Source organism: Nerophis ophidion, linkage group LG14 (assembly GCF_033978795.1).
Source record: "Nerophis ophidion isolate RoL-2023_Sa linkage group LG14, RoL_Noph_v1.0, whole genome shotgun sequence".
In the NCBI taxonomy this organism is placed as follows: Eukaryota; Metazoa; Chordata; class Actinopteri; order Syngnathiformes; family Syngnathidae; genus Nerophis; species Nerophis ophidion.
This window is the reverse complement of record NC_084624.1, coordinates 14,713,813-14,734,945: the sequence shown is the minus strand read 5'-3', so window position 1 is coordinate 14,734,945 and position 21,133 is coordinate 14,713,813. Positions and strand designations below refer to the sequence as shown.

Here is a 21,133-nt window from a genome sequence, read left to right as displayed (position 1 = left end):
TTTTACCACTGTGTTACATAGCCTTTCCTTTTAACAACACTCAGTAAGTGTGTGGGAACTGAGAAAAACAATTTTTGAAGCTTTTCAGGTGGAATTATTTCCCATTCTTTCTTGATGTACAGCTTAAGTTGGTCAACAGTCCAGGGCAGTGGTTCTTAACCAGGGTTCGATCGAACCCTAGGGGTTCGGTGAGTCGGCCTCAGGGGTTCGGTGGAGCCTCCACTCAAACCACACCCGACTTATCGTGTACATAAAAACTTCTCCCTATCGGCATGTTATGGATATGGCAACAGCAGAAGTCAAACTGATTTGCAGGTGTGTAATTTGTTGTGAGTTTATGCACTGTGTTGGTTTTGTTCTTTGAACAAGGTGATGTTCATGTACGGTTCATTTTGTGCACCAGTAAAAGATCATATAACTTTGTCTTGAATTTGAAAAACATTTTATTTTTCACTAAAGAATGGTTCGGTGTATGCGCATATGAAACTGGTGAGCTTCAGTACCTCGAACAAGGTTAAGAACCACTGGTCCAGGGTGTATATTTTCGTGGGGTTCTATTTTACGCTTCATAATGCCCCACGCATTTTTCAATGGGAGACGGGCCTGGACTACAGGCAGGTTAGTCTAAAAACTGCAAGATTTTACTATGAAACACGTACAAAATGTGGCCAGACATTGTCTTGCTGAAATAAGCAGGGGCGTCCAGGAAAAAGACTATGCTTGGATGGCAACATATGTTGCTTCAAAACCTATATGTACCTTTCAGCATTAATGGTGCCTTCACAGACAAGTTACCCATGCCTTGGGTAGTAATACACACCCATGCCATCACTGATGCTGGCTTTGAACTTTGTGCCTGTCACAATCCAGATGGTTCTTTTCCTTTTTGGTCCACAATTTCCAAAAAACTATTTGAAATGTGGACTCGTCTGACCACAGAACACTTTAGCACTTTTCCAGTCAGCTTCCAGTCTTTTTGTAGCATGTGCCAAGCACAAGGAGCTATACACACAAACGTTTTTTCCCCAACTCTGCGCAAGCAAAGGGACAGAGAGCAACAACTGGTGGTTGGATCTCAGTGAATAAGATTTCATACTTTTCTGTGTAATCAATGTACAAATGTTAGAGGTCAATAGTCCCAGAACTGCCTTGTAAATACAAGTGTGCCGATGACAAGACTGCATGTGACAGCGGTGTGTCATGACTCGATAGTTAGTGACACAACCCTGAGAAGCATGGTAAACAGAGTCGACTATCTGAAGACAGGAACAAGTAGCATTCCTATATAAAAAGCTCACTATAACCCTTAGCCATGGAGATTGTTTCTCCAAACATTTGTGAAAAAATGGGCCGCTTGGTCTTCACTTGTTTAAATAAATTTTTTTTTTTTTTTTACTTTCCTTCTTATAACTTTCTGAAAGACAATTTTAAAGAAAATATACAACCTTAAAAATGATTTGAGGATTTTTAAACACATATACCTTTTTACCTTTTAAATTCCTTCCTCTTCTTTCCTGACAATTTAAATCAATGTTCAATCTTTTTTTTTTTGTTATTGTAAAGAATAATAAATACATTTTAATTTAATTCTTCATTTTAGCTACTGTTTTTTCGATGAAGAATATTTGTGAAATATTTCTTCAAACTTATTATGATTAAAGTTCAAAAAAATTATTCTGGCAAATCTAGAAAATCTGTAGAATCAAATTTAAATCTTATTTCAAAGCCTTTTGAATTTATTTTAAAATTTTTGTTCTGGAAAATCAAGAAGAAATAATGATTCGTCTTTGTTAGAAATATAGCTTGGTCCAATTTGTTAGATATTAAAGCAAAGTCATTAAAATTCTAAAATTAATCTTAATCAGGAGAGCGGCATAGCTCGGTTGGTAGAGCGGCTGTGCCAGCAACTTGAGGGTTGCTGGTTCGATTCCCGCTTCCGCCATCCTAGTCACTGCCGTTGTGTCCTTGGGCAAGACACTTTACCCACCTGCTCCCAGTGCCACCCACACTGGTTTAAATGTAACTTAGATATTGGGTTTCACTATGTAAAGCGCTTTGAGTCACTAGAGAAAAGCGCTATATAAATATAATTCACTTCACTTCACTAATGATGTTCCATAAATTATTTTTTTTATTTTTTCAGAAAGATTCGAATTAGCTAGTTTTTCTCTTCATTTTTTTTCGGTTGAATTTTGAATTTCAAAGAGTCGAAATTGAAGATAAACTATGTTTCAAAAATTTACTTTTCTTTTTTTTTTCGTGTTCTCTTCTCTTTTAAACCGTTAAATTAAGTGTTTTTTCATCATTCATTCCCTACAAAAAAACTTCCGTAAAAGGAAAACAAACATACGATGGAATGACGGAAAGAAATACCCTTTATATATATATATATATATATATATATATATATATATATATATATATATATATATATATATATATATATATATATATATTTATATAGAGAGAGAGATTTATTTATTAAAGGTAAATTGAGCAGATTGGCTATTTCTGGCAATTTATTTAAGTGTGTATCAAACGGGTAGCCCTTCGCATTAATCAGTACCCAAGAATAAATGATAAATGGGTTGTACTTGTATAGCGCTTTTCTACCTTCAAGGTACTCAAAGCGCTTTGACACTACTTCCACATTTACCCATTCACACACACATTCACACACTGATGGAGGGAGCTGCCATGCAAGGCGCTAACCAGCACCCATCAGGAGCAAGGGCGAAGTGTCTTGCTCAGGACACAACGGACGTGACGAGGTTGGTACTAGGTGGGAATTGAACCAGGGGCGCTCGGGTTGCGCACGGCCACTCTCCCACTGCGCCACGCCGTCCCTTGAAAGAAGTAGCTCTTAGTTTTCAAAAGGTTGGTTACCCCTGTTTTAGGTTGTCCTGAAGAATTCGGAGGTAATCCTCCTTTTTCATTGTCCCATTTACTGTCTGTAAAACACCAGTTCCATTGGCAGTAAAACAGACCCAGATAATAATACTACCACCACCATGCTTGACGGTAGGAATGGTGGCCCTGGGATTATAGACCTTACCTTTTCTCCTCCAAACATATTGCTGGGTATTGTGGCCAAACAGCTAAATGTTTGTTTCATTTGACATCACATGGAAAAAGATAAGACCTTCGGGAGGAAAGTTCTATGGTCAGAACTTGATACACAGCTTTGACCATGACTGTACATTCTTTCATATGGACAACATTTACAGTAGTGCTGTACTTAAAATGTACTGACCATGTCTGAGTGGATTCCTTTCTGCTCAGGGAGTAAAGGCTTTTCCTCTGGGAACTGCTGCTCTTTCATCCCTGCCATCACCTAGAACAGGGGTCGGGAACCTAAAATGTTGAAAGAGCCATATTGGAACAAAAATACCAAAACAAATATGTCTGGAGCCGCAAAAAAAAAAAGAAGCCATATTACATACAGATAGTGTGTCATGAGATAAAATTGAATTAAGAGGACTTAAAGGAAACCATCCATCCATCCATTTACTACCGCTTATTCCCTTGTGGGGTCGCGGGGGGCCCTGGCGCCTATCTCAGCTACAATCGGGCGGAAGGCGGGGTACACCCTGGACAAGTCGCTACCTCATCTCAAGGCCAACACAGATAGACAGACAACATTCACACTCACATTCACACACCAGGGCCAATTTAGTGTTGCCAATCAACCTATCCCCAGGTGCAAATGAGCTCAATTATAGCTACAAATGAGGCATAATGATGCAATATGTACATACAACTAGCCTAAATAGCATGTTAGCATCGATTAGCTTGCAGTCATCTAGTGACCAAATATGTCTGATTAGCACTCCACACAAGTCAATAACATCAACAAGACTCCCCTTTGTGCATTCATGTACAACATTATAAGTTTGATAGACAAGATTAGAGACGGAAAAAGAAGTGGCATAAAACACGTCTTAGAAAGTTCCAGAAAGTTATGCATGTAAACAAACTACGGTGAGTTCAAGGACCGCCAAAATGAGTAGGACAAAACGGCGCTCGCCAAATACTCGAATCAGTGAAGCATGTTTAATATAAACAGTGTGCTTTAGAACAATTAGGGAGGTTTGTTTCATGTGTGTCCTCCTACAGAAACTATATTAAAACAAAAAAAATATTTTTCAATATTTTTTTCCTCCCATCTTTTTCCATTTTTCATACATTTTTGAAAAAGGTCCAGAGAGCAACTAGGGCGGCGCTAAACAGCCGCATGCGGCTCTTGAGCCACGGGTTGGCGACCCACGACATAAACACACACACACACACACACACACACACACACACACACTGGTTACCATTTGGAATGGGGACCAACTTTTTGATCAGGACTGGTGGGGACCACCCTTTCTACAGGTTGTGGAGGCATAAAAAAAATTGGGTAAAATGGCCACTGCCCAGTTAGCTCTTACACGTCTTTAAATCTCTGGATTTATGAAGTAATGTGCTGATCATGCTTACTGGGGGACCCAGGCGGAAAAGAGTTAGTTTGGTTCAGAATGGATCTGACTATCATTTAAAAAGGTTTCCCTTTAGGGGACCTGTTTTTTTGTCCCCATACCGTCAGAGGTCCCCTAAAGGTAACTGTGTAAACAGAGCAATGTCACCATTAAGTAAGCATTGCCAGAACACATACACACACGCACACACACACATACTGGTTATCATTTGGAATGGGAGCCAAGTTTTTGTTCGTGACTTGTGGGGACCACCCTTTTTACAGGTTGTGGAGGCATAAAAAAAATTGATAAAATGGCCACTGCCCAATTAGCTCATACACGTCTTTAAATCTCTGGATTGATGAATTAATGTGCTGATCATGCTTACTGGGGGACCCAGGCGGAAAAGAATTAGTTTGGTTCAGAATGGATCTGACTGTCATTTAAAAAGGTTTCCCTTTAGGGGACCTTTTTTTTCGTCCCCATACCGTCAGAGGTCCCTTAAAGGTAACTGTGTAAACAGAGCGATGTCCCCATTAATTCAGCATTCCCAGAACACACACACACACACACACACACACACACACACACACACACATACTGGTTATCATCTGGAATGGGAACCAATTTTTTGTTCGTGACTTGTGGGGACCACCCTTTCTACAGGTTGTGGAGGCATAAAAAAAAATTGGGTAAAATGGCCACTGTCTAGTTAGCTCATACATGTCTTTAAATCTCTGGATTGATTAAGTAATGGGCTGATCATTCTTACTGGAGGACCCAGGTGGAAAAGAGTTAGTTTGGTTCAGAATGGATATGACTATCATTTAAAAAGGTTTCCCTTTAAAGGACCTGCTTTTTTTGTCCCCATACCGTCAGAGGTCCCCTGACGGGATAAACCGTGTAAACAGAGCAATGTCCCCATTAAGTCAGCATTGCCAGAAAACTCTCTCTCTCACACTCACACACACACACATACACACACACACTGGCAGTGCTGATTTAATGGGGACATTGCTCTGTTTACACAGTTTATACCTTCAGGGGACCTCTGACGGTACACACACACACAAACACACACACACACACACACACATACTGGTTATCATCTGGAATGGGGACCAAGTTTTTGTTCGTGACTTGTAGGGACCACCCTTTCTACAGGTTGTGGAGGCATAACAAAAATTGGGTAAAATGGCCACTGTCTAGTTAGCTCATACACGTCTTTAAATCTCTGGATTGATGAAGTAATGTGCTGATCATGCTTACTGGGGGACCCAGGCGGAAAAAAGTTTGGTTCAGAATGGATCTGACTATCATTGAAAAAGGTTTCCCTTTAAAGGACCTGTTTTTTTTGTCCCCATACCGTCAGAGGTCCCCTGACGGTATAAACTGTGTAAACAGAGCAATGTCCCCATTAAGTAAGCATTGCCAGAAAACTCTCTCTCTCACACACACACACACACACACACACACACACACACACACACACACACACACACACACACACACACACACACACACACATACACACACACACACACACACACACACACACACACACACACTGGCAGTGCTGACTTAATGGGGACATTGCTCTGTTTACACAGTTTATACCTTCAGGGGACCTCTGACGGTACACCTACACACACACACACACACACACACACACACACACACACACACACACACACACACACACACACATCTCTATTGAATCTCACAAATCGAATTACTCTGTCTTGATCTTTAATGGTGTTGATATTTACTTTGATACAATCGCATGCAAGCAGGTGCCTCCATGCTGACGACAGGAAGTGCGCCACAGTGACTGATTAAAGTCGCCATTTTTGCAGCAAACATTTATCGATGACTGTCAAGTCTCTCCCGCAACAAGCTTCAATGTCTGTGTTAATGTATGTGTAACACGTTGAGTAAATCATAAATAAAAACAGAATATAATAATTTGCTAATCCCTTTCAACCCATATTCAATTGAATAGATGGCAAAACAAGATATTAAACAAAGAACTGGAAAACGTTATTATTATATATATTTTTTTAAATACAAGCTCATTTGGAATTTGATGCCTGCAACGTTTCAAAAAAGCTGGCACAAGTGGCAAAAAAGACTGACAAAGTTGAGGAATGCTCATCACTTATTTGGAACATCCTACAGGTGAACATGTCACGTTTGGAACGCATAATGATGCGCGAAGGTGTCACCCCAGGATGCAGTGCGACCAGACAGGCAGGATAGCAGGTAAGAGCTGATTTTAATATACAAAAGATAAAAGAACACTGGTGCAAACAGAAAAGAAAATGTGTGCCTACGCACAAGAAGCTAATGCTACATTTAGCATGGAGTTCTAAGACTACAAGAGTGTGCCGAATGCACGGAAGCCAAGACGAGACTTAGGAAAAATACGAAGACTTACAGAAACCAAAACGTGCGTGTTGCACATAGCAAGTGACGAACCAAGGACGAACTGAGGTAGATTGCAGGCTTAAATACTAAATGGCAGGTGGAACAAATGAGGAACCGTGGTAACAAAAACCGGAAGCGCACATACAAACTTAGCACCGGAAGAGTCCAAAAATAATCAAAAGACACAAAAGGACTCAAAACTGCAGACTAAAGATGTGATCCAGGAACGGGATCACAACAGAACAGGCTAATTTGGGAACAAGTGGGTGCCAAAATTGGGTATAAAAGCAGCTTCCATGACATGCTCAGTTATTCACAAACAAGGATGGGGCGAGGGTCACCACTTTGTGAACTAATGTGCGGGCAAATTGTCCCACTGTTTAAGAACAACATTTCTGAACCAGCTATTTCATCATCTACGGTCCGTAATATCATCAAAAGGTTCAGAGAATCTGGAGAAATCACTACACGTAAGCGACGATATTACGGACCTTCGATCCCTCAGGTGGTACTGGATCAAAAAACAGACATCAGTTTGGAAAGGATATCACCACATGGGCTCAGGAACACTTCAGAAAACCACTGTCAGTAAATACAGTTCATTGCTACATCTGTAAGTGCAAGTTAAAACTCTACTATGCAAAGCAAAAGCCATTTATCAACAACACCCAGAAATGCCGCCGATGGACTGATGCAAAGCGGAAAAGTGTTCTGTGGTCTGACGAGTCAACATTTCAAATTGTTTTTGGAAACTGTGGATGTCGTGTCTTCCGGACCAAAAAGGAAAAGGACCATCCGGATTGTTATAGGCACAACGTTCAGAAAGCAGCATCTGTGATGGTATGGAGGTGTATTAGTGCCCAATACATGGGTATGTACCTTTCAGCATTAATAGTGCCTTTACAGATGTGTAAGTTACCCATACCTTGGGCACTAATGCACCCCCGTACCATCACAGATGCTGGCTTTTGAACTTTGCTCCTCTAACAGTCCATATGGTTCTTTTCTTCTTTAGTCCGGAGGACACGACATCCACAGTTTCCAAAAACAATTTTGAAATGTGGACTCGTCAGACCACAGAACACTTTTCCACTTAGCATCAGTCCATCTTATATGAGTTCGGGCACAGCAAAGCCGGCGGCGTTTATGGGTGTTGTTGATAAATGGCTTTGAGTTTGCATAGTAGTTTTAACTTGCACTTACAGATGTAGCGACACACTGTAGTTACTGACAGTGGTTTTCTGAAGTGTTCCTGAGCCCATGTGGTGATATCCTTTACACACTGATGTCGGTTTTTGATGCAGTACCGCCTGAGGGATCGAAAATGATGGGCATCCAATGTTACGTGCAGTGATTTCTCCAGATTCTCTGAACCTTAGGGACCAGTTGATGACATTAGGGACCATAGAATACCTTATTAAACGGTTAGACAATTTGCTCACCAATTTGTTCACAAAGTGGTTTCCCTCGCCCCGTCCTTGTTTGTGACTGACTGAGCATTTCACGTAAGCTGCTTTTGTACCCAATCACGGCACCCACCTGTTCCCAAATAGCCTGCTCACCTGCGAGATGTTCCAAATAAGTGTTTGATGAGCATTCCTCAACTTTCTCAGTTCCAACATTACAGTCAATTCAATTGAATATAGGTTGAAAAGGATTTGCAAATCATTGTATTTTGTTTTTATTTACGATTTACACAATGTGCCAACTTCATCGATTTTGGGTTTTGTACATTTCTATTCACGTGAAACAACATGCTAGAAATACAGTACAATTATATGTTCAATCCCTGATCATCCCTAGAGTACAGTTATGTATTACCTATGTGTTAAAAACACAAGTCTGTTCATCAAGTGAGTGCTGTGGTCACTGGAAGTCTGTTGTCTGGACGCTATTGTCACGATCCGTGACTCGGATCATTAATGGTTTTGCCCTATTTATGTCTTTGTTCATGTTTCGTTTCTGGACTCTGCCGATCCTTGTTTGAGCACTTCCTTGTTTGTGTTAGTCACCATGGCAACGTATTCTGTTCCTCCTCACGGGCTCCTGTCACACACCTGTTTCTAATAATTATTTGTGTATTTAAGCCCACCTGGTTCCTTAGTTCGTCCTCGGTCCATTACTTGCTTTTCGCAACACGTCACGTTTTGTATCCTTCTGCCCTCGATTATTTTGTGCTAAGTTCCGCCTTAGCTTCACGTGCGTGTGGCACGTCGTTTAATGTTTTCTGTTTCCTGCTACGTTTTTAGCATTAGCTTTCCGTGCATTGGCACGCGCTTTGTTTTTCCCCTTTTTTGCACTAGTGTTCTTTTGTTTTATTATATTAAAACGTATTCTTACCTGCAATCCTGCTGACTGGTAGTGTGTGCATCCACGAAGTGGCAACTCCGCGCAACAAGTGCGCCGAACGCGTGACAGCTATCAACCTCTTAAAAAAGTCATGTTTATTAGCTAGCGATATTGCCAACCATCAGTAGCCTGAATAAAAATAAAAATAAATCACTGGACATTTCCAGAGGAAAAGCTATGGGTTTGTCTGGTAATTTGGAAACTCACTAGATCTTGGTGGTCAGTGCCTCTTATTTGTCTTTATATCAATTCCTGGCAAGTGTTGATTGGGGATTTCTGCTGACCTGATGCAACCAATGCATCTTCATAACATAAATATGTCAGGCTGTGACGGAATAAGAAGAATTGAGAATTTTTTTTTACAGGTTGTCAACATCTCAGAAACTGCATTTCCATTGCAGTTTTTCGCAAAAAAAAAAGCGATGTTTCTACAATGTCGATAAAGTAACTGTTAGGTGTTTCCTTAAAGGCCTACTGAAACCCACTACTACCGACCACGCAGTCTGATAGTTTATATATCAATGATGAAATATTAACATTGCAACACATGCCAATACGGCATTTTTAGTTGACTAAATTGCAATTTTAAATGATGACGCGTACGCGTGACGTCTCGAGTTAGAGGGGACATATTAGCGCAGCACCGCTCACGGCTAAAAGTCGTCTCTTTTCATTGCGCAATTAAACAGTATTCTGGACATCTGTGTTGCTGAATCTTTTGCAATTTGTTCAATTAATAATGGAGAAGTCAAAGTGGAAAGATGGAGGTGGGAAGCTTTAGCCTTTAGCCACACAAACACACGGTGTTTCCTTGTTTAAAATTCCCGGAGGTGAAGCTTTACTAGGGGTCAGAGCGGTCAAGCGAACATGGATCCCGACCACTTGTCAACCGGCAGGTTTCGGTAAGAAAATTGTGGTAAAAAGTCGCCGCTTACCGGAGATCAGCGGAACTTCTGTCATGCTGCTGCTGCCGTGACTAATTCCCTCAGAGACTGGCGTCAAGACATCCGTGGACACAACCCTCCGACTATCAGGTACTATTTAATCTCACTAAAACCCCAGCAACACAATAGAAAGATAAGGGATTTCCCAGAATTATCCTAGTAAATGTGTCTAATAATATCTGAATCGCTCACAATGCAATGGGGAAATTGTCGTTTTCTCGGTCCGAATAGCTCTTCGTGTTGGAGGCTCCCATTATAAACAATGTGATGACGTGAGGAGCCCTCACCCTTGTGACGTCATCGTCTGCGACTTCCGGTAAAGGCAAAGCTTTTTTATTAGCGACCAAAAGTTGCAAACTTTATCGTGGATGTTCTCTACTAAATCCATTCAGCAAAAATATGGCAATATGGCGAAATGATCAAGTATGACACATAGAATGGACCTGCTATCCCCGTTTAAATAAGAAAATCTCATTTCAGTAGGTCTTCAAAGGTGTGTTTAGCATCATGAGTGTAAAGTTGGCGAAAACATAACCTCATTAAGAAGGTAATAATTGCAATTCTACAGGGGGAGAGTTATTTGATATCCAAATCAGCGTTCCAAAACTTCAAGTTGCATTCTTTTTTTTTACGCAGCTAAGTAAATCGATAGATCCCTGTATCAAATTACGCAACTGGTTACTTTTTTTGAGGAAACTGCTAAATTCGACAGAACACTGGCAGCAATGTGCAATTTTATCCACCCACCCACATCTGCGGTCCTCTCCAAGGTTTCTCATAGTCATTCTCATTGACATCCCACTGGGTTGTGATTTTTTCCTTAACCTTATGTGGGCTCTGAACCGAGGATGTTGTTGTGGCTCGTGCAGCCCTTTGAGACACTTTTGATTTAGGGCTATATAAATACACATTGAATGTCCTGCTGCTCCCGCATCACCGTGTCTCGGCTCGTCAGCGTTATTCTATTGTTGTAGGTTTCACACATTATATTAGGGTTAGGCGTGGTTAAATGGTGCCACCCACACTGGTTTAAATGTAACTTAGATAACGGGTTCCACAATGTAAAGCGCGTTGAGTCACTAGAGAAAAGCGCTATATAAACATATTTCACTTCACTTCACACTGAAACGGGCAAAACATTGAAGTGAATTAATTAACTCATGTCATGTTTTGCTTATGGTGAAGATTTACCTTCAACTTGGAGAAGTTTATTTAAATAGTAGTATTTCAGTTTGAGCACACAAGGCCCCGTCGTTTGATATTCGCAGGTAGATTGGATCGCTTTTCATATTAAAAGAGGCCCTAATGTAGACTTGGGAATGCAAAAGGGATAGCTCTATACTTGAGAAAAGACTACCAGTCTAGCTCAACACCTACATTTAAGTTATGACTTAAAGCAGTTGTTTTCCAGACACTTACACACAAACTTCTCCTTTTATGGTCAGGATGTGCTCACCTGACTTAGCCCACACACCCAGAGACAGGAAGGAAGAATGTAAAACTGATGTTTTGGCTTCTCCAAGTTAGGAGAAACATATCTTATTGATTTTCTCCTCCAGGCTTGGCATCCCTGAATAATGACGCTTGTTTGTAATAAAGCAACTTTTGGATCAGAAAAGGGTTTCTGACGTCTCTTTTGATTTAGCCCTACTGCCGTGTTATCCTTCTGTCCGAATGAGGATGACAAGACCAAAAATACACTTCGACATCAATACAATATTTATCTTCCAATTTTTTTTAAACTGTGTGCATTTTGAGGTTAAGGTTACATCCATCCATCCATCCATTTTCTACTGCTTATTCCCGTCAGGGTCGCTGGAGCCTATCTCAGCTACAATCGGGCGGAAAGCAGAGTACACCATGGACAAGTCGCCAGCTCATCGCAGGGCCAACACAGATAGACGGACAACGTTCACACTCACATTCACACACTAGGGCCAATTTTTAGTGTTGCCAATCAACCTATCCCCAGGTGCATGTCTTTGGAGGTGGGAGGAAGCCGAAGTACCCGGAGGGAACCCACGCAGTCACGGGGAGAACATGCAAACTCCACACAGAAGGATCCCGAGCCCGGGATTGAACCCAGGACTGCTCAGGACCTTCGGAATTGTGAGGCACATGCACTAACCCCTGTTACGCCGTGCTGCCCGTTAAGGTTACAAAGAACGCTTGAATTGTTTTTAACAAATTCATATGATCCTGTCATATTCTGTTTTTGTTCCGCCTTTTCACATCCTATTTAGTATTTGTCTCCCTTAGTTCCTGGTGGCACTACCTGTTTGTTTCCATGGCCATAGTCACGTATTAGTGTCACCTGCATCTTGTTTTTCACGCGCACCTGCCTCCTAATTTCTGTCCTTATATAAGCCTGCCTTTTCCGTTACTCACTCTCGCAGTCTAGTTTGCTGATGGATGCAACAGGTGACGTCGCTGATTCCTATTGTGGTAAAAGTCTTTTTGTATTCGTTAGCTTCCACGCTATTCCTTCGTTTGTGTCCCTAGCTCACATGCTAGCGCTTTCAGTTCTTTCTAGCGCCCATGCTGGTTCAGTTGGTTTTGTCTTTAGTGCCTTGTGCTAGTCTTTTTGTTCTTAGTTTGTTCTTTACTGTAAATAAATCATTTCTTACCTTCACGCTGTGTCCAGTCCGCCTGCATTATAGAGAGAACGCACCCGCATGACCACAATGCCAGTTAAGCGTCACAGATCCCAAGTTATTTAAAAATAAATGTGCGAACACATTGCAAGTTTTTCCACAACTTTCTGAAAATGCTGCTGTTAATTCAGGCATCTTGGGCCACGGCAATCACAAAAAATTCTCGCAAACTACTCGAAAAACTGCTCAATGTGTTCATTTAGCCCTGAAATGAGGCACCGATAGATAGCTCCTTCGGTGTGGTCACTACCGTGTACGCCCACAGGTGCCATTCTGGAACTGAGTTCCAATGGAAACCATGACCCTCGCTAGCCAAAGCCTGGGCTGTTTTTGATAGGGAGTATCAATCAATCAATCAATCAATGATTATTTATATAGCCCTAAATCACTAGTGTCTCAAAGGGCTGCACAAACCACAACACAAACCACTACGACATCCTCGGTTGGGCCCACATAAGGGCAAGGAAAACTCACACCCAGTGGGACGTCGGTGACAATGATGACTTTGAGAGGACCGCATATGTGGGGAACCCCCCTCTAGGGGACCGAAAGCAATGGATGTCGAGCGGGTCTAACATGATACTGTGAAAGTTCAATCCATAGTGGATCCAACACAACCACGAGAGTCCAGTCCAAAGCGGATCCAACACAGCAGCGAGAGTCCCGTCCACAGTGGAGCCAATAGGAAACCACCCCAAGCGGAGGCGGATCAGCAACGCAGAGATGCCCCCAGCCGAAACACAGGCAAGCGGTCCATCCTGGACAGCCAGTACTTCATCCATCGGACCGGACCCCCTCCACAAGGGAGAGTGGGACGGAGGAGAAAAGGAAAAGAAACGGCAGATCAACTGGTCTAAAAAGGGGGTTTATTTAAAGGCTAGAGTATACAAATGAGTTTTAAGGTGAGAATTAAATGCTTCTACTGAGGTGGCATCTCAAACTGTTACCGGGAGGGCATTCCAGAGTACTGGAGCCCGAACGGAAAACACTCTATAGCCCGCAGACTTTTTTTGGGCTCTGGGAATCACTAATAAGCCGGAGTCCTTTGAGCGCAGATTTCTTGCCGGGACATATGGTACAATACAATCGGCAAGATAGGCTGGAGCTAGACCGTGTAGTATTTTATACGTAAGTAGTAAAACCTTAAAGTACAAACCCTGTTTCCATATGAGTTGGGAAATTGTGTCAGATGTAAATATAAACGGAATACAATGAATATGCTACAAAGACAACATATTTGATGTTCAAACTGATAAACATTTTTTTTGTGTGCAAATAATCATTAACTTTAGAATTTGATGCCAGCAACACGTGACAAAGAAGTTGGGAAAGATGGCAATAGATACTGATTAAGTTGAGAAATACTCATCAAATACTTATTTGGAACATCCCACGGGTGTATAGGCTAATTGGAAACAGGTGGGTGTTATGATTGGGTATAAAAGCAGCTTCCATGAAATGCTAAGTAATTCACAAACAAGGATGGGGCGAGGGTCACCAATTTGTAAGCAAATTGTCGAACAGTTTTAGAACAACATTTCTCAACGAGCTATTGCAAGGAATTTAGGGATTTTACCATCTACGGTCCGTAAAATCATCAAAAGGTTCAGAGAATCTGGAGAAATCACTCCACGTAAGCGATGATATTACGGACCTTTGATCCCTCAGGCGGTACTGCATCAAAAACCGACATCAGTGTGTAAAAGATATCACCACATGGGCTCAGGAACACTTCATAAAACTACTGTCAGTAACTACAGTTGGTTGCTACATCTGTAAGTGCAAGTTAAAACTCTGCTATGCAAAGCAAAACCCATTTATCAACAACACCCAGGATCGCCGCCGGCTTTGCTGGGCCCGAGCTCACCTAAGATGGACTGATGCAAAGTGGAAATGTGTTGCGTGATCTGACGAGTCCACATTTAAAATTATATTTGGAAACCGTGGACGTGGTGTCTTCCGGAAAAAAGAGGAAAATAACCATCCTGATTGTTATAGGCGCAATGTTCAAAAGCCAGCATCTGTGATGGTATGGGGGTGTATTAGTGCCCAACGCATGGGTAACTTACACATCTGTGAAGGCACCATTAATTCTGAAAGGTCCATACAGGTTTTGGAGAAATCTATGTTGTCATCCAAGCAACGTTATCATGGACGCCCCTGCTTATTTCAGCAAGACAATGCCAAGCTACGTGTTACAACAGCGTGGTTTCGTAGTAAAAGAGTGCGGGTACTTTCCTGGCCCATCTGAAGTCCAGACCTGTCTCCCATCGAAAATTTGTGGCCCATTATATAAATGCGACAGCGGAGACCACGGAACTTTTGAACGACTGAAGCTCTACATAAAACAAGAACGGTGTGAGGACTCTTCTTCGGCATGGTAATGCCGGTGTGGTTTTCCCGTGGATGCGTCGAAACAGAACACAGCATAGGTAAGATAAAGGGTATTTATTTAATAACAGAAGTCTATGAACAAAAATACTGGTGTAAAGAGAAAAAGTAAACAAAAGACGCTAGCGTGAAAGCTAGGATAAAACACAAGCAAAACTAAAACTTGGTACGAGGACACAAAAAAGTAAACAAAACATTCAGCATGAAAGCTGGAAAATAAAGTGGCTTGGCGTGAGAGCTAGCGAGAAAATACATACATAGAATGATGAGAGTCGTCACTGTTGCGGGTGGGCAAATTAGGATCCGAGAGTGAGTGAACAGAAAAGGTGAGCTTAAATAGGAGGGTGATAATTATTAGCAGGTGTGCGGGGTGAGACTAGCAGGTGGACTGATGAGTGACCATGGTGACAAAGCAAACAGGAAATAAGGAGTCGGAGAAATATACAAAATAGAAAAATAAATAGTGTAGATCTGAGCAGCAGATCGCAACAGTATTCCCCCCCAACAAAAGACAGATACCAGATGTCTCAAAAAACACAAACAAAAACTTGAACCCCCTCCCCAAAACCTGAAAGTTCACAAACGAAGGGAGGGCAGAGGGAGGCCACGGTGGAGGGTCGCCAGATCGCATGTCCCCGAATCCACCGAGGACACATTATGTGGCGGCGGCGGGTGGAACGCCGCTGCCGAAAAAGTTTTGGCGGGCGACCTCGAAAAGGCCACATTAGTGGCCGCCTCGTAGGATGGGGTGCCCGGCGAGGCGGACGACCTGGGCACGCCCACATCCGTGGCCGACATGGAGGAGGGAATGTCTGGCGAGGAGGATGACCTCGCAGAGGAAAAGCCCGTGGTCGACGTGGTGGACGACGCCTCAGCACCGAAATCCCAGCAGGCTTGGAAGCAGCAGACGACGGTGCGGGGACTGCAGCCAAAGCAGGCCCGAGTGCAGCTGGCGAGGATGATGCGGGTGCTGCAGCCGAAGAAGGCGTCGGAGGCGGCCTGGTAGCCGCAGGAGTCGTCGGAGGTGGCCTGGTAGCCGCAGGAGTCGTCGGAGGCGGCCTGGTAGCCGCAGGAGTCGTCATCGACGTGAATGCAGGCGTAGTCGTCGGTGGTGCTGGTGTGGGTTCCAGCCCCGTCGTCGAGGCTGGTGTGGGCTCCAGCCCCGTCGTCGGCGCTGGTGTGGGCTCCAGCCCCGTCGTCGGCGGTGCTTGGCGGCGTGGAGCTGGTACCGATGCTTGGCGGCGCGGAGCTGGCACCGGTGCTTGGCGGCGCGGAGCTGGTACCGGTACCTGTCGTGGTGCTGGTACCGGAGTGGGCTCCAGCTTACGAACTGGTGCTGGAGTGGGCTCCAGCCCTGGAGTTTGTGCTGGCGTGAGAACCAGTTTAGAGTCTGAAACTGGCGTGAGAACCAGGCTAGAAACATTTTCTGGTGTGAAAACCAGGCGAGAGAAGTTAAGTCCCTACCTTTAGTCAAAAGTGATTTATGACCCCCCATAAAACAATGATTTATGACCCTCAAGGTCAAAGGTCAATGATTTATGAGGGGTCAAGTTCAAAGGTTAATGATTTATGAGGGGTCAAGGTTAAAGGTCAAGGTTAAAGGTCAGGTTCAAATGTCAGGTTCAAATGTCAAGGTCAAGTGGGTGTGGCTTACCCGGAAGAGGGTGGAGTTAAGACCTGCGGTGGGAGTGGTTAAACCAGGAAGAGGGTGGAGTTTTAAACAGAAAGAGGGCAGAGTTAAGACCTGCGGTGGGAGTGGTTAAACCAGGAAGAGGGTGGAGTTAAGACCTGACAGGGAACAGAGGAGGGTTCAGTTTTTTTAAGAAAGCAATGTCATCTGAGCAGCATGTGACCATATATTTGATAGTTTAAATGTTTACGATCGTTTGAAACAACTTCCAGATTTCGATGTATTGATGGCTGGGAATGTTACGTGTGGAGATGTGGACACGCACGCACTTCACACACACACACACACACACACACACACACACACACACACACACACACACACACACACACACACACACACACACACACACACACACACACACACACACACACACACACACACACACACACGCAGAGGAGGGGTACAAAAGGCGGTGTAAGGCTTAGTCATTATTTGGAGCTTTATACGTTAGCGTAAAGACTTTGTTCGATTCGGTCATGATTAGTGAAACGCCTGTTTCGATTTATAAAAATAATAAAACTTACATTGACGCTCCGCAAAAAAGTCGAGTGTTTCTAAATCGTATTCAGTTTTCAGCTAAAAGAAAGAAGAGACGGAAGCCCTTTCTCGATATTTTCATCGTTATCTACCGTGGATTGGGAAGTTTTTGGTGGACACGCACACACGCACACACACGCACACACACACACACACTTCACACACACACACACACACACACACACACACACACACACACACACATTCGTACGCACTGAAACAACTTCCGTACCTCACGAAAACATATTTAAACAGATGGAAAAAACTATCGCAGAACACAGTGTCACGTAGCAACTGGTCTTTACGGTCGTTTGAATCAACAGGTCAGTTTGGGGGACAAAAGGAGGGTTCAGTTTTTACTGACTTCCCATCTGACAGTTTAAATGTTTATGACCGTTTGAATCAACAGGACACGCACGCACACACACACACACGCACGCACACACACACACACACACACACACACATACACACACACACACACGCACACACACACACACACACACACACACACACACCATTACCTCTGCTTTACCATGTTATTAGACATTGGTTTAACTCCATTTAAGCATTTAAACGTTAAAAGCATTGCACTTGTACGACGATGTAATACCTTTTTTTTTTTTAACAGCCGATGACGACGAAGTGAAAGACGATGAACTTTGCTTAAACGGTCTTACAAAGTTGGAAGATGATTTTCGAGGTGTGTTTAAACCTTCAAATTATTTAATATTATGTGTATTCATTATTTAGTTTCATAGAGGATTTGCCGTAAGATCCTAACGCGATCGTTTTAACACAATCGCAGTCTGGTGAGTCAAATGATTCTCATTTTACAAGAAAAAAAACATGCGGTATACGATACATATATACATATATTTACTTACAGATTTTCCGTTTACATCTCTTGCTCACTGGTCTCCCTTAAAGCTGGCGGGTCCGTCAACGGCCGTTCCAGGCAGAGGAGAAGGCTTGATTGCGCCAAAGACTCCAGACATCGAATCCTTGCTCCGAGGGGAAATCATCGAAAACGACGGTGAATGTCCGACAGGCACCCGCTGTAAGTTTTTCTCGTTTTCTGTAAGCTTTTTAAGATTCTCAGGAGCTTTAAAGAGCTCCTCTCATTCCAATGTCTTTCGCTCAAATGAATTTCGCGCCTAAGGGGAATGGGCGGGGACTGATTCCGGAGGTGGGCGGTTGTTTCCGCCAAGCAACCTTCTGGTTGAAATGGAGTGTGGATCAAGATGGATCCCTACTCTATATTCTTTTATTTAACCCAATGTTTTTTAAATACGTGTATAATCCTTTATATCCTATGTGTTGTGAATTCCATCCTACAATATCTTCCAAGGAACCCAAAGAAATGTTACCACACCTCCCGCTTTATTTATTCTATAGATTGCCTGAACTATTTCATAAACTAAATCTTGTCTTGTTTCTGATGCTATGTTTTTTATGCTCATCAATGCACTGTTGGACTGCGAGCACACAACTACTTTCCTTGCTTTGTTTTCCTCTATCCAGTTAACTGCCATATAAATTGCTACCAATTCCCCCGTAAAAACAGATAGTTTATCACTGATTATTTTATTTAATACTATGTTTCCTTGTGGGATAACTGCTACAGCTCTTACCTTTTTTTTTTTTTTTTTTATATAGTTTTTGATGCATCCGTATATATCATATCTCAATCCATTTTTCTATCCGGTAACTATTTAAATTTCTATTCTTTAGTAATTGCATGTTTTCTTTTGGGTTATCAAACATCCACGGTGGTATTGCAGGCATTGGTACCGTAGGACTAACTTTAATATTGTCAATTTTAACTTTATTACATATGTCTCCAATAATCCACCCAAAACTATTCTTTTTTGTTTTCTCTTTTTCTTGGCAGATTGGTAGCACTGGACAAGTCGGATATCCTTGCTTGGATCCTTTTAAAGTTGCCCGATAAACTGCTGAGAGTTGATCTCTCCTCTTGTCCAAAGGTTTTTCGTTCATTTTTACTTGTAATACTGGCACTAGGGTTGATGTAGTAGCTCCACAACATAACCTTAAAGCCTGTGACTGGATCCGGTCTATTTTCCCAAGTCATGTTTTTGAAGCAGATTGGTAAATAATGCATCCGTAATCAATAACAGATGGAATTAAAGTTATAAATATATACATGTATTGTTTTCAACGTTAACCTATCAGCCCCCCAATCATTACCCCTCAAAGACCTCATTATATTTAACACCTTTTTACTTTTTCCCCTATTTTTTTATTTTCCGGAAGGAACACTCCTGAAGGAATAAATAAAGTACTATCTAATCTAATCTAATCAAATCTATTTTGCTGATGTGGGTTGACTAGTTCATATTTTTATCAAACCATATTCCTAAATATTTAAATACTTGTACCTCTTCTATATTTTCACCTTAGAGTTTTTATTTGGAGCTTGTTTGGTACTTTTGTCTTTGTAAAATGTATGACTTTTGTCTTTCCAACAGAGAATCTTAAACCTCAAGCCGTTCCCCAGTCTTGAACATTATTTACCACTTTGTTAGTTGTTTGATTATTTCTTTTGACTCTAAATAATATACTAGTCTTTCATTAATCTTTTTTTTTTTTCCATTACTTTTCCCCAAATTTATAATTTCCTGCCTCTTCCGGGTCTTACCCTGACTTGCATATTGGAATTGTTACCGCTAATTTTCCCCTCTGCCGGTCATTCTCCTTCTTCATATATCCTGTCATATCATTTCAAGACCACTTCTTTGACGATGCCACCTAAGTTTTTGATCATTTGATAACCCGCTAGGTCTTTCCCCGGTGACGTATTTTTAACCTTTTTCAAAATTCGAACCATTTCATTCAAAGAAAATGTCATATCCATAGTGTTGGTAAAGCTATTAACGTTGTCTTCCATCATTTCCCCAATATTTAAACTCATTGTTTTTTCTCTCTTTTGTTTTTCCACATTTCTCAAATTATCATTACTGTGCACTTTAACAAATGTTTTTGCTAAAGGTTCTGCTGTTTCTTTACCCGTGACTACATCTTCTTTGATAAATGTGGCACATCATCCTCTTTACCCTTCATTCCTATCTTTACGAATCGTTATATATCCTTTTATTATAAAGTTTAATTTTGGCTTCAGCCCTGTTTCTTGAATACAAATTATACGTGGTTTAGTTTTCATATTTTTAATATATCCCTTTAATTCATGTTCGGTTGCTATCAAACTTCTGGCATTCCACCGGACCATTAACAGGGTGTTGGAATGTGGTAACATGACTCCGTCACGTCTACTCTCCGTAGTACAGCTTGCACCCGGTACCAAGATAGTTCTTTCAACAACTTTGATGCTGCTTTGACAATTATTTTGATCTTCTCAGTCTTATTTTTACTTTCATTTTGTATCAAAGCTGAGTTGTGCTCTCTGGTTTATTTTGCAAATGAACCGACAGAACATGATCATGTACAAGACTCGCCTACCCACAATGCACTGCAACCCAACGCTCCTGGTCGGATGTTTTTTTCGGGGTTCATGGAGAGATGCGGTAAAGAGTGGTAGCCAAGACACACGGTCACACACGGTCACACACGGTCACACACGGTCACACTCGGCAATTATTTTGACCTGGGGAGCAGATTTAGAGGAAAAAATGTGTCTGGGGGGCCGAGATATCTGAT

General features: G+C 42.1%; 1 protein-coding gene and 1 long non-coding RNA gene across 5 annotated transcripts in view; one reads left to right on the top strand and one right to left on the bottom strand.

Annotated features, from left to right (window-relative positions):
- The window catches only part of ndrg4 (NDRG family member 4), a 104,687-nt gene that overhangs the window by 73,027 nt on the left and 10,527 nt on the right, over positions 1-21,133 (bottom strand). For 3 of the 4 annotated variants that reach the window (XM_061919913.1, XM_061919916.1, XM_061919915.1), the window contains exon 2: positions 3,254-3,354. In XM_061919913.1, coding sequence (XP_061775897.1) covers positions 3,254-3,331 — 78 coding nt within the window. In that variant the 5' untranslated portion in view covers positions 3,332-3,354. The remainder of the gene's footprint in view (positions 1-3,253; positions 3,355-21,133) is intronic. The other variant, XM_061919914.1, reaches the window with a different exon arrangement.
- Positions 18,126-19,884, top strand: LOC133568925 (uncharacterized). The gene is made up of 3 exons (XR_009809692.1): positions 18,126-18,267; positions 18,386-18,515; positions 19,350-19,884. It is a non-coding gene; the product is annotated as an uncharacterized LOC133568925 (long non-coding RNA).